Source organism: Lytechinus pictus, chromosome 10 (assembly GCF_037042905.1).
Source record: "Lytechinus pictus isolate F3 Inbred chromosome 10, Lp3.0, whole genome shotgun sequence".
Classification (NCBI taxonomy): Eukaryota; Metazoa; Echinodermata; class Echinoidea; order Temnopleuroida; family Toxopneustidae; genus Lytechinus; species Lytechinus pictus.
This window is the reverse complement of record NC_087254.1, coordinates 3,872,235-3,886,302: the sequence shown is the minus strand read 5'-3', so window position 1 is coordinate 3,886,302 and position 14,068 is coordinate 3,872,235. Positions and strand designations below refer to the sequence as shown.

General features: G+C 36.6%; 1 protein-coding gene across 1 annotated transcript; it reads left to right on the top strand.

The window, feature by feature from the left end:
- Positions 1–10,373: 10,373 nt before the first annotated feature.
- Positions 10,374–13,194, top strand: LOC129269753 (uncharacterized). The gene has a single exon (XM_064106106.1). It carries the CDS (start codon positions 10,454–10,456, stop codon positions 10,997–10,999), a length of 546 nt encoding a protein of 181 aa, XP_063962176.1. The 5' UTR covers positions 10,374–10,453; the 3' UTR covers positions 11,000–13,194.
- The last annotated feature ends 874 nt before the right edge of the window (positions 13,195–14,068 follow it).

Below are 14,068 nucleotides of genomic sequence, written 5' to 3'. Positions count from 1 at the left end.
TAATCATGTACATGATAATGTATAGATTAATAGGCCAATAAGTATTATTATTATTATCATCATTATTATTATCATTATTATTGTTACTACTATTAATATTTTTATTATCATTATTATTATCATTGTTGCGTTTTTGTTGTTATTATTATTTTTATTGATATCATTATTATTTATTCTTACTAAATGATTGCAATAAGCAAACGAAATGCCAAAAATAAAGGTCTAGATTACCTGATTATGATTTTTTTTCACAATCGTTTCTATGAAAAATTTATATTTTTAAAACAATTTCAAGGTTTTTTAATTTCCTTTCTTTTTTGCTTTTTATTTCATGGTGTTTTTTATCCATTTCATTATCCGAATCCACTATCATTTTCAAACAATCACACAAAATTGAAACGTGAAACGCTCTTTCATGTGAATAAATGAAACCCTCAGATTAATTTTTAATATGAAATTCAATAATTCGATGATATTCAATTCGATTAGTTATTTGCCAAGTATTGCCAACATCCACAATTACATTGCAGTATGAATCTATTTACAATAGATTAATTCATGCTTGTCTGAGTGTTATTGAAATTACATAAAGGTAAATAACTAGTTAAAATGATTTATGGGTTATGGTTCTGAAGAAGCTTTTGTTATGTACAATATTTTTGTTTTTAATGTTCTATTTTTCTGTCGTCGAAAATGAATCGTCTGGGCTATTTCATCAAATTTTACAGTTTCCTATTTTCTTATACTGAAAGAGATTTCGAGAATTCGCGATCTTCTCTCATCATAGCAAACATATGAATAAATATAAATCAATTATCTATCCAGGTGTAATAATATCATGAATATTGATCGTGTTTAATTTCGTACACGGTTTTTCTCTATTCATAGGAGAGAGCTCAACTGACGTTTCAAAGTTGATAAAGGTTAGAGTGAGCGAGGGATAGGCCTATTTCTGATGTCTTTTCCTCATCGCAAACTGTAGAGATGAAAATGGCGGCATCAACTAGTTCTTTTCCTCTGCAATCAAGCACTTACAAGATGAACGCAAATACCCCCAGTAGACCTTGCGAGCATCGCTGCTACCCATGTTCAATATGTTTAACAATCATGTCCTGTTTGGTCATCGCCATGGGAGCCGCCGTGTTAGCCATAGCATTGGCAAGGAAAAAAACGATATCCGACGGTTTTTACGAACATTTCCCGGAAATCAGGAGGTCGGCCCACCGACAGTTTTCCGCAGGTATAGCAGTTGTTGTGGTTGGAATCATACTTTTGATCGCGTCTGTCGTTTGGTGCTTTTATATCAAGAAGAGCACTTCATCGTCAGGGATGTACGCTGGCGTTGACATGACATCCACTTCCGTTTTCCATCCGTCCGGGTCATCTTCAAAGATTGATCACTCTCCAGAATCTAATGGGAAAGGATCAAACACTCAACCACTGGGTCCACTAACTTCAATTCACCCCAATCAAGCTAAATTTCTAGAAGCTATGCAACATGAGCAACCGGTTAGCAACCACCCATCATCCGCATACAACCGGTATTCACCGGTTCTATCCACCCATGGTCATTACTCGCCGGATAAACCGGCTAGCAAACGCCCATCTTCCGCATACTGCCTGCATTCACCGGTTCAATCCACTCGGGATCAAGCGGCTAGCAAACGCCCATCATCCGCATACTGCCAGTATTCACCGGTTCAATCCACCCCCGGTCATTACTCACCTGATACTAGTAAACCGGCTACCAAACGCCCATCTTCCACGAGCAGCCAGTATTCACCGGTTCAATCCACCCATTGCCCGCGTAATCTTTCGATGGCGCCCTCACCGGTATCACCTGGTTTAGACTCTCCTCCGCCATCTTATACCGATTTGATGCAGGTTTGGAAAAAATCTACTGTAGTCTGAGTATAGTTTTCTTTGCAACCCCTTCACTCATGGAAAACGGCCTGAATATGCAGCATATTTAATATGAAGGCCCCTGGCACTGACTTTTGTACTGAAGGCCCCTCTGAACTTGAAATGTATTTTTACTTGTGCTCGTCAGGACGGTGTAAATACCCTCTTGGGGTTATAACCAGGGGTTATGCCAGCACACAAGTCTGAGTGTTGAAAACAAAAGAAACGCAAGGGGAAAGCAATTCTGAGGGAAGGGGGCGGGGTCCATTTTAATATAGTGCATTCAACAGTGTTGAATATTTTTCAGTGAGCGAAGCGAGTAAGCCTTCAAATCGATGAAATTAAATATACATGAGAATTTGGTATGCATGCATTCTTTTGTCATTGCTACATGTCCAGTACTCAGGGGCGTCGCTAGGCCTTTTCCAGTGGGGGTGGGGTGGAGGCCCTTGATTACCGACAGATATTGCTACCGATTACCGAGGTCAGACGATGATGAGATTTGGAATTGTTCCACATTCTCGTCAGCTAGTCACATTTTTTTGCCATATACCTAGGGCAATTTTCAGATTTTCTCATTTTCCCCGACCGGACGCAAATCAATTTTTTGGGGCGATTTAGACCTAAAACAATGACATTCTAATCACTATCGCTAAACATGCTAAATGAGGCAGTTGGAACAGCCCTAGGTGACAATGTCGGTACACGAAGAAGTTGGAATATTCCTGGGTGCCCCGGCATTTCATCATTGGTCCAACAGCCCCTGCTTTTCTTTTTCTGTTTCTGTTTCCCTCTTTCTCTTTCTCTCTCCCTTTTTTCCTTCTTCTTTTTCCCCTCTCCCCTTTTCATTCATTTATTTTTTCCCGACGGGAACGCAGGTTTAGCGACGATATCCAGAGTTTAGCGACGGCCCTGTCTATACTTGTTAGAATAGATTAGCGTTATTAGGGAAGTTTGTAGCGTTGTGAGATTTATAATGGCATGTACTTTGAATAAACCATCCAATTACTCGGCATGCTTAGTGAAATATGCATTTTTGACAGCATATCACAAACGACATAAAAATTTGTTAGTCAATATATTTAAATTATTAATGTGACTGCATAGTTCTATTTGACCTTGTGCCTTACATTGTAATAAACGATTATGTTACTCTCTCTATATATTTTTGTGTTACTATTACTATTTACAGTTTGGTGATACTACGACTGTTAACAATTCACTGAAATGCATTATTTGAGATGTTGAATATGCTGGCCATATACGTTAAACCCTACAAACCATTATTACAAATTAATGTTAGCCACTGCCACACCCTAAAAAAGGATTGGTCAAAATGACCATTCTCTTGTTTGATATGGGTCCGACCGATAAAATTGGTCAAAATCAACCCAATTCCTGAAAGATTCTAATCAATGATTTTTATATTTCATTGTGACTTTTTTTCTGTCGTACACATATTGACCAAGAGAATGGTTATTTTGACCAATCTTTTTTTTTAGAGTGTATATTTGAAATAATATGTCCCCACGTAGTTTTCATATGGTAAGATGCTCTTGGAACTCTGAACTAAGCTGACCCGGTGCCTTACATTGTGATTTATGACTGTTTTTACTACTTTTTGAACATTTTATTGAATTGCGTTGTTTGAACTGTAAAATATGCTGGTCAGAAACATCGAACATAATTGTATAATAGCGCCTGTGGAATGCAGTTACGTTAGCATGGCTCATCTGTAGAAGATATTAACATATTTGTTTTTTGTTGTCACGTTGATTAAACAGGTAAAGTCTGAAAACACGATTTTTAATGGATAGGACTACATTTATTTAAGCGATAATTATTTCTTGCACTTTTTTATCAAATAAGTTCCTAAGTCATTCACAAAATAATCATACTTGTTTGTTGTATTAGCAGCTAGGCCTTGAATGTCATTTGGAATGTTTGGCACTCGTATTTCACGTTTAGATTAAGTTCAACGTGTTTAGGTAAAACATGTTTATTTCACCCAGAGCGTTTTCCATAAAATATAGCTGACATAATTTCTGCGGGACAGTGTTCTGCACTAATAAAGGAATAAAAATCCGTATAAGGTTGAGGAATTATTTATATTTACGCATGTATAGTGTGAATTTAGGATGAATGAACTATACTGATTGCATTGCATTTGACTGGTCTGTATGTAGAAATATTTATATGTATCATGCAAAAATGAAAAAGCAATAAGGGAATATCATTAGATTCTCAGACAACTTGATATTTTTCACATATAAATCGATCAATTTTATGCAAATATATAAACGTGTAGGCCTACATTAATTGACCAATTCAATGCAACAAATATTAGAGATCAAAAACAGAAAATACCAACAAAAAAGTGAGAAAAAACAGAATAAAAAAAATCTACGAGAAAAATAAGATTTTAACAATTTATATGCATCAATACACCTGTCATCTTCATAAAGAGATTTAGCATACCACATTAATAATTTATTCATGACAGAATTTCATTCTAGATTATCTGGAGTGTTTTGCGCGAACTTATATGTAATACTTTCCTTTCTAGCAACGGTGTTATCCTATAATAAATACCGTGATTGTCGCTGGAATGTAACATGTATCCATGTTGTTCTTGTCGAATTAATCAATTTTTGATGGAATGTTTTTAATTTATGACTTTTTTTAGAGGAAAATCAAAATCCTGTAAAACGGTTAAATGAAATGTGAACTATATTCATAATTCGAACACAGTTGTAATACTACAATGACTAAGTGACTGAAATGACATAACATCATATTGGATCTCGTTTAATCGAAATCGTTTGACACCACTCCAGTACAATCAATAACTTGTTTTCATTTCTCTTATCATAACACTGTTTAAGAGGTATTAAATGGAATACATTGCAGAACTGCAATAATTTTCATAACGTGTGTAGTATGTTATTTTGTCACAGAAGAGGAAGAGAGAGGAGAGGGAAAGTGTAAATATAGAGCTTATATACACATCATGTGCCTACGACTGGTATACCATTTTGCTATGATTTAGGTCCATTTGAATCTTATACTGTAATTGTCATCCAGCACGAAAACGATTTTTTTTCAATTTGGCAACTCCCAAAACCACTCGAGGACCTTAATAGCTTACTTGTATTTGAAACTTCTTGATTCGAAGTCTCCTGGGGCCTGTTTCATGAAACTTATTAAAATATCATTAACATTACGTTTGATTGGCTAAAAGTAAACTTTATATAGGAATTGTGCGTCGTTATGTCTTTATGGAACGGGGCCCATCTCATGAAGAAAACAGTGAGTGAACAGATCAGAGGAGAAACAGTATGGCGAATGTGGAAAATTAAAAAGAAAAGGTCGCTAACAAGCGTAGAGATGTAATTTTCATTTCTAAAATGAAAATTCAATGTTGTGATAGTTTTTCATAACATCAATAAGTAATATATTTCGCCCCTTTCCTTTCCCCCTTCTTTACTTTTTTTTTTGGGGGGGGGGGCAGAGCCCAAAGCCGCCCCAACAGATTGTTAATGTAAAAAGATTTAGGAATAAGTCTTTTCAATATTGCATCACTATATAATTAATTTTAGAAAGCGACAAGATCCACTACCAAATTTAAAAAATGCCGCCCCAAGTGAGCGAAATGAGTTTATAGTTTTGACATTACAAGGGTCCGAACCACACATTTTTACGTTCTTAAGCAACCCATCGTAATTGTCGTACACAATTAAAATGTTGGACAACATACTGTGTTGGGTAATGTATGTTCGTTAAAAATATATATATATTTTCGGCAATTATTATCAAATTGAGCAAATTTAGTACCCATTCATTAGTTTTTATTACCCAATTTAGACAGATTTAACCAATAGTTGTGTGGACAGCATGTTGCCCAGGGATGGTTAAAAATTGGGCCGTTTTGCCCAACCCTTTTAAGAGCGTTACTGATAGACGTTTCTACGTGATTTCTATGAACTCATGACTTAAGACAATTCTAAAGAAACAGGCCCCTACATCTACATACTGTATATACCCTGAAACAATACAGCAGCTACGAATGCAATGGTATGGGGCCCCACTGATAGCTTCTGCTCTGTGGCACAGTACCCTTTGGTATTTAATATCATGTCTCTTACATAGATCTCGTCAATCGTAATATAATGGTCCTAGTGAAAGACGATATGCCTCTGCCTCATTGAATGCTGTCGTCTAGTGACCTCCCGAACCATATACTCAAGTAGTTTCCGTTTCCGGTTCCCATTAAGTCGTATACAAGGACCATGCAAAGTAGGGGTTCTCAGTGTGACCCCAGGGGAGTGTTTCATCAACATTTTCATCCGACAAGTTGTCAGATCTGACATCTTTCTCTGATGTTGATTGGCTGAGAGGTACTGTTACTATGTTAACTGTCGGATAAAATGGTACTTGTCGGATAAAACGTCCGACTAGTCCTTTCATGAAACGCCCCCAGGTGTCCCCCTTCCTCGAAAAAAGGGCAAAATGTTGAAAGGTTTAGGAGTTGAAAACTTTTTTGGATTGTCAGTATGTGGAAGTGGTAAGTTTTGCCGTTTTATATTTGATTTTTTTTTCCGTTTTCATCTACTTATTCATTTATTTACTTTTGTCTCACCTGCCGCTTTTCCGACGGCGGAGGCGTCGTCAACATTAAATCTGAACCTAAGGTTAAGTTCTTGAAATGACACCATAAATTAGAAAGTATATGCACCTAGTTCATGAAACTTGGACATAAGGGTAATCAAGTATTACTTAACAACCTGCCTCGGTTTCAGGTCACATGACTAAGGTCAAAAGTCATTTAGGGTCAATGAACTTTGGCCATGGGGGTATTTGTTGAATTACCATGATCGTAACTTTTAAAGTTCAAGGATCTAGTACATAAAACTTGGACACAGGAGTAATCAGATATCCCTAATAAGCCAGTTCGTAGTTCCTTTCTGCGCATGATCAAAATATTTTACGTATGATCAGAGGAAGGTCATTTGTACTAAGGTGACATGGTGGTTTAAAATCTAATGAGACAAGCACCAACTTTGATGTCTTGATTATTCATATATTCTTTTGAATTGTGGTTTTCATTTACATCCACAAAAACAACAGTTTGCCAAGTACATTGTGCAACATGCTATGATATGCATTCAAACTAGGAATGCAAAAAAAAAAATACCTTCATAAAGTGTTCCTTGGTGTGCTATTCTAGTCACCTGGTCTATTCAATTTCTTCATCCTGCTATGTAAGGCAAGCTTACGTTATATCTTGCTTTGAAATCTGCCTATCATAATGAAAGAAATGAAAGGTCATTTGACCAAAATTGTCCATGAAGTAACTACGAACTGGTCTATTATCCTGTGCAAATTGGAGGTCACATGACCAAGGTCAAAGGTCATTTAGGGTCAATGAACCACGTTGTAGGTAATTGTTGAATTGCAATTATAACTTTGAAAGGTTATTGATTTAGTTAATGAAATGTGGACATAGGGGTAATCCAGTATCATTGCTCATCTTGCTCAAGTCGCAGGTCACTTGGTCAAGGTCAAATGTCATTTAGGGTCAATGAAATTAGTAGCATATTATATGAATGGTGTTTTTGTGAATTATTATTTCATAGTAATTTTCAAAGTTAGCACTGCTGCTATATTGAATCGTGTAATGCAGGCGAGACTGCCAGAGGCGCTCCACTTGTTGTTTTTATGTGTTTGTTTTATATTCATTCAATAATTCATATATTCATTTGATCATTATTATGTGGGGCTTTTTTTTTTTTGGGGGGGAGCACTTGTCAAAATCTTGAGGAGACAAATATCGATTTATTCTACCCGCTTGTTCGACCGTCTTTTATCATAGCATGTCTTGTTGTACTTGCACTATTTTCAATACAAATTTAAGCCCCACCTCCTTCAACAAGAAAGTTTGTACGGGGCTTGTATAGAGGCCTACCCAACAAAATGATTCAAGTTAATTTGTCACCCTTACTCTTTACATCATTATATTCTTACAGATGACAGGAAATGCGTACGAATGTGTTAAATTTACGTTGTCAATCATGATAACTATATACCAAACTTCAATATATATGTTATTGACATAAAGTTTAGAAAATAGCTTTTCAACTTTCACCACTTTTCCTTTTCCCCTATCATGCCTACGTGCATTACCTTTTTGCCAAAATGGATGTAGTGTTTACTCAAAATTTATAGTGTGTCTGTCTTACTAAGATGTACGAATAATGTTGCAATTGAATGTTTCTGATTTCAAAACATCAATGAAAAGAGTGCGTGTGTTTTAGCCATACTAGCGCACACTTTTAAAGCCCCAATTATTTCTTCCACCAAAAAGCATCAATTTAAAGCCAACCCCTCACCATCTCAGCACACTTCAAAAACTCCTGTGTTGATTTAACACCAGCCCGGAATCTACATATGCCCTCACCAGAGAAGTATTAAACAACACCAGTCTGGTATTAGTGTAACCCCAGATAGGTTTTTATACAACACCAATTGGTATTTAAATTTAAACAGCATCAGTTTGATTCCAAATTGGTGTTGTTTCAATACTTCTCTGCAGGTGTGGACATATATAGATTCCGGACTGGTGTTAAATCAACGCCGCAGTTTTTGCATTGCAGCTGCTACATCCCAAGTGCTGCTCCCACAATATATGAGTCATTACTGAACTGTAACTTCAACTGTGCTTCCCCTATCTGATAACAGAGCCCTTGAAATAATTGCGCCGATCGTCTGGCCCTTCACTGCTTCTCGACGGACGAGGATTCTTATTACTATCGCGAGATCGAAATGCGACGCCGTGATAGATGTTGCAGGTCTTGTCATCACATGGCGTTATAGGAACTAAGATAGCAGAGCTTCAAATCATATACATGCTGGTATTAATGTGATGTTAACTGTCTTATGATACTGATTATTGTTAACACTTTGATTCGTTTTGTGTTCACTGAAGGAGGATCAATACTTTTTTTTTCTTTCTTGACCAGCTATGGAACAGCGCGTTCTGTAAGGTAAGGCAAAAATACAAAATATTTTCCCCGGATAAATTTCTGTTCTCATGTAATAAATCAAGACACCAAAATGGTCTCAAATATTAAAGGTTCATTCTCTAATTTGATAATGTTGAGTTACTAATGTATCGCGGTTTGTATCGAGAATCCATGACATTTCCTCCGGCGACAATTGCTCCGATGGAAAATATGCACGTTAAGCCAATCATACAATCTAACCTCAAAAACTAAACAAACCCTAATCATTGTTTTTACATCATTCTGAACCTAAAACTCTATTGCAATCCTAACTCTAACCCTATGCCCTCTGAGATATTAAGACCAGAGCAAATGTCGCAGGAGGAAATGTCGTGTCACCTCTATGGTTGTGCTTATTCATTGCTATTCATAATTTGACCATTAAGAAGTGTGGTGATAAAAAGAAAAGGGAAAGAAATCAAATTATTACACAAAGACCTATGTTGAAGTGAAGCCTTGTTTTTTACTCAGGTGACACTATCATTTATGCATATAAAACAGTGAGTATGGATGGATAGAGGGAGGGGGGGGGGGCGCCAAGGTATTTTGATAGGAAAGTAAGACCAATTATAGGTGACGCCATTCTTTATCAATTGAAAAAAATGATTTATAATTATAATCCTCTTCTTTCTTTTAAAAAAATATAGGGCGGTCCCCCTCCCTGCCCTTTGTGGCGCAACCCTGATATGAGTTTTGGTTTAATAGACCCCTTTGCCCCATCATTATATCCATTATAGGACTATGAACTTTCTTCTCATTGGAAAATGCATAAAAGTCATCATCACGGTCAAAATTATAACGACAAAAATTATATATTTGCGTGGATATATTTTCTTTTTGTATGAAGGATTTTAGATCTTTTTTTCGGTTAATAAGTTCCCCCTGATATCATTGGAACTAAAAGAGAACATAAACATATTCCTGTATATTATGTCAAAAATAATGAAATTAACTTGGCTGCTGTCCTGGAACACCGCATATTATTTTTTAAAGGTTTATAGTTATTATAACATATAACACCACCCCTTAAGCCCTGTAATATGACTCCTCTTTGTCAAACGGGAAATTGTGATTGGATAAGCTATACAGCAGGACAAATATGATTGTTCTGAAATATTCAGAATTATCAGAATATCGTATATCAAAATCTTTGTCAGTACATTGTTTGATGTTGATTTTATCAACTGAACACAAATTGGGATTGGGTTTTCATTTAGGTCTACAGATCTCTACGTATATCTTATATTAACTCCCTAATCTATTTTGTTGTTGATTTCTGAATTGTCACTGGCACTGATCATTGATCGTGTTTTAAACATTCCGTTGAACATGGAATCTATGTTGGAAATGGATGCATTCACTATCATTATATGGGTCATCTCGCCTCTTTTCACCCTCCAGCGTCGTACTGCGAAGGACAACAGCCGCCTAGCTGCCCAACATTTTGACAATCATCGGATCCAATTAGATCAGCTGACTTGTTTTCAACCATGCCGACCCTGAGCACGCAATCGAGCAAGTCATCTCTGTCATGGCCCGGGCATCCCATGGCAGCGGGAAGCTACATGCTCCAGGCGGCCCAGGAGCCCATCCTCGTAACTCACACCAACTTCCAGGCGGCGGCCCCGCCCACCCGATCATGTAGTGCAAACAGCGACCGAGCCCAGTCACCAGCGAGTAATCGCACCTTTAAAGCCGCCACGCCCACAACCACCACTCCCGCCTCAACCAAATCCACCCCCAGCAACTCACATTACAGGTGCACCTGCACTATCGCGATCCTCTGCTCACTCCTCGCGCTGTGCCTACTCATTGCCGGCCTGGTATTCCTGCTCGATGGTGTCGCGTCGACGTCGAGAACCGTCGGCATTGTCCTCATCGTCGCCGCCACCTTAGTGACAATTGGCACCATGGTCTTGTGGAGGTATACCTGTCTGCGGCGTAAAATAGTTCAGGAAGGACAACAGGCCGTCACTTTAAAGTCTGTGAAATCGAACACCAGTTCGTCGTACGTACCACAAGAAATATATATTTAGGTTATGATCTGATCTAAACTGTTTTCAACAAATTTTGAATTCCCTAAAAAGGCATTCTGTTGATTTTAAGTGGTTAATTGGGGAGAAATGTGACAATGTGACGTGAATCTAGTCTGCATCATCTGTTATTCATGTATTTCGATTTTGAGATACTTTATTATTGCATGTTAGAGGCCATATTTTAGTTCGTTTAAATTCCAATAAAGGTTGTCTCCGTGTTCTGTCTAAGAGGCAGAAGCGGATGCGGCAGCCCTTTTATTTACTTTAAAAAAATCAAGTTGGGGGGGGGGGCAGGGTAGAAAAAAGGATGCCTGGGTCTTGTAACTCTTGAATATTCCTATTATTTTAAAACAAAGAACACCTTCAGCTCGTACGGACACCTATAAAAAACCTGGTCTCGCCTCAGAAAATGCTTCTAAATTATTGATCAACCCATGAGCGGAACAAATCATTTTTTACATGTCTTGTACATTTGTCTTGTATCATTTTGTACTTCTTGTTTTTAACAAAATATTGGCAATTGCCAGTGAAGTTCTAATAAATTCAATTCAATTCAATTCATGTCTCAATCACATATCCACTAAAGATACCGACAAATTCCATTTGGAAGTAAAATATTCACGTTTAAAATCGTTATAAAGCCATTCCACTCGACCGTAATACTTATCAAGGAGCGTTGATCAAGTAATTGCAAGCCCGCTGCATCTAATAGTATACCGCAATCGGGAATAAATTCGTAGGGCCTATAGATGCGGATTTGACTGCCCTTAGTTAAAGAAAAGGGTTGAAACGTGATAATGTCTTTTAAAAGGTTATATCAAAATTTTTCTGAAAATTAGATTTTCCATTTAAAATTGTCAGAATTTAGTCTCGCTCGCGTCTTTTCAAAATGTTGCCACCAACGCCATTTTCAGCCCCCTTGAGGTTTGTTGGTCCATTACGTCACTGATTGTGATTTGGATGGCGTATCGTATTACGCTCCATCTAAAAATGCTTTTAGCTATCAATTTCGTCCCATGATTGCTAGTAATTTCATTAGTACATTAAATATAGAAATGAAATTATCCATTAAATGTTCGTTGCGTATTCAAACCTTAAATACATAATGCCAATTTTGTTGTCATATTATAAGTCCATAGGATTGAGAGTTTCGTGAGGTCATTTTCATTTCCTATTGCGAGGGGTATACACTCTCATTAATGTTTTAACCAACCTTTAAGTTGGTTAAAACAAGAATCTATCAACTGTCGGTTATAAAGAAATTGTATGTAAATGCGTTGTGCATTTTAACCAACAGTTGTTGGTCGGTTTTATGGGGTTGGTTAACAAATGTCCCGAGAGTGTCATGGCTACAGTCACACGGACCAAGCCGACTCCAGGCCGATCATGTCGATAGAAAGAATACACATTATTTTGAATGGCATGTCATCGGTCGATTTGGATTTCGTTTGTTGGTGTGTCTGCGACATTAATGTACTGGAATAGAATTACAGCTCGAGACACAAAGTACTATGATCCTGTATCACCATGATTCCCCCTCCCCCTAACATCCGACCAAGAAAAGGGGGGGGGGGGTGATTAAGGAACGGGGGGGGGGGGAATATCATATTTTTTAAAGTGCATAATGTCAAAATATATTATAAAATAAAATGTGATATTTGTATTGAAAAGGTAAAACAAAAATTACTCACTCGAAGCTAATCATAGTATTTCTAATACCATGACATCGGTCGGTCTGGAGACGATTTCTATGGTGTAATCGTAACATTACTTATATACCAACAACATCTACTTGGAAAAAAAACGTTACCATATCTGATGACCTAATGCTTAAACAATCCAGATGTAGGACTTAAAGTCAAAAGTCTGCATGTCGATTTGATTATCTTATACATGTGTTGTATTTTTTGACACTTAATTGCTATAAAATACCTTTAAAAATAATATGTTTTACCTTGGATATGTTTGTTGAGTTTGAAGAAAAAAGATAATATGACATTCTTTAAATTGGTTTTTAAGATTCTTCGCTGCATTGATTCTTGATTATTAAGCCCCATGCAAGTTGTAAATCATTTCTTGTCTTTAAATGCATTAAATGACCATTCTTTTGTAAAATTTAATTCTACTGTCTGAGTGTACACAAATCATTGCAGATTGAACTCTGTTTTTTTTTTTATATTAAATAAGCTCTTTTTATCTTCAAACCTCTGAATTGCATTCTGTAAAATAACTGACGTAACTAAATTAATAGGCCAAAAAGTCTATGAAATATCATGATGCTCAATCTACAGACTTCCTTAATCATTATTTTTACAAAAAAGATCGTCACTTCTCCCAATAAGCTTTACTTGTTGAAAATAAAAATGAAAAACAAAAATAAAATATGAAATATAAAATAATTTCCTTGTTAAAAGGCTCAATATTGGTACTTCGTTCTGTACAAATGACATTTTGTTTTTCTTTACTTTCAGATAATCATAATCATGATAGTTTGTGTGTCTGTTGCACTGCTGCACTATATATACAGTATATATTTCCTTATGGTTAGTCCTCAGTTATTAAGAGAAAGGGTAACTAACGCCTGGCGACCAATAAACATGTTTTGCAGCATTTTAAGCCCCTGGTACATAGAGGTCAAATTAAACGGAGGTCAAATAACACGTTCATTTTGCATATTTGTCAACTGATCAATTACCAAGCCTGATAAGAAGTCATCAGCGTTTTTGCATGGTTACCTGAATCCAGCAATTCAGCTCATTTAAGAGAGAATTATACATGATACATGAAAAATGGTTTGTAATTATATTGATTCACCGTATCATAATATACAACAGTCACATCTACTTTACATTAAAAGCACTATAATGATTGATCAGAATGGTAAAAAATCTGTTGGTGAACATGATTGCGTGCGAGCAAAATATAAATGGTCAAGATCGACCCAAATATATGTGGATTCTAACAAATCATTTGGTTACTTTGGACCATGTTGGGGCAAAGTACACTACATGCACGAACATTTTGGATAATTTGACCTTTTTAAGAGGCAAATATTGATTAAAAAAGAGA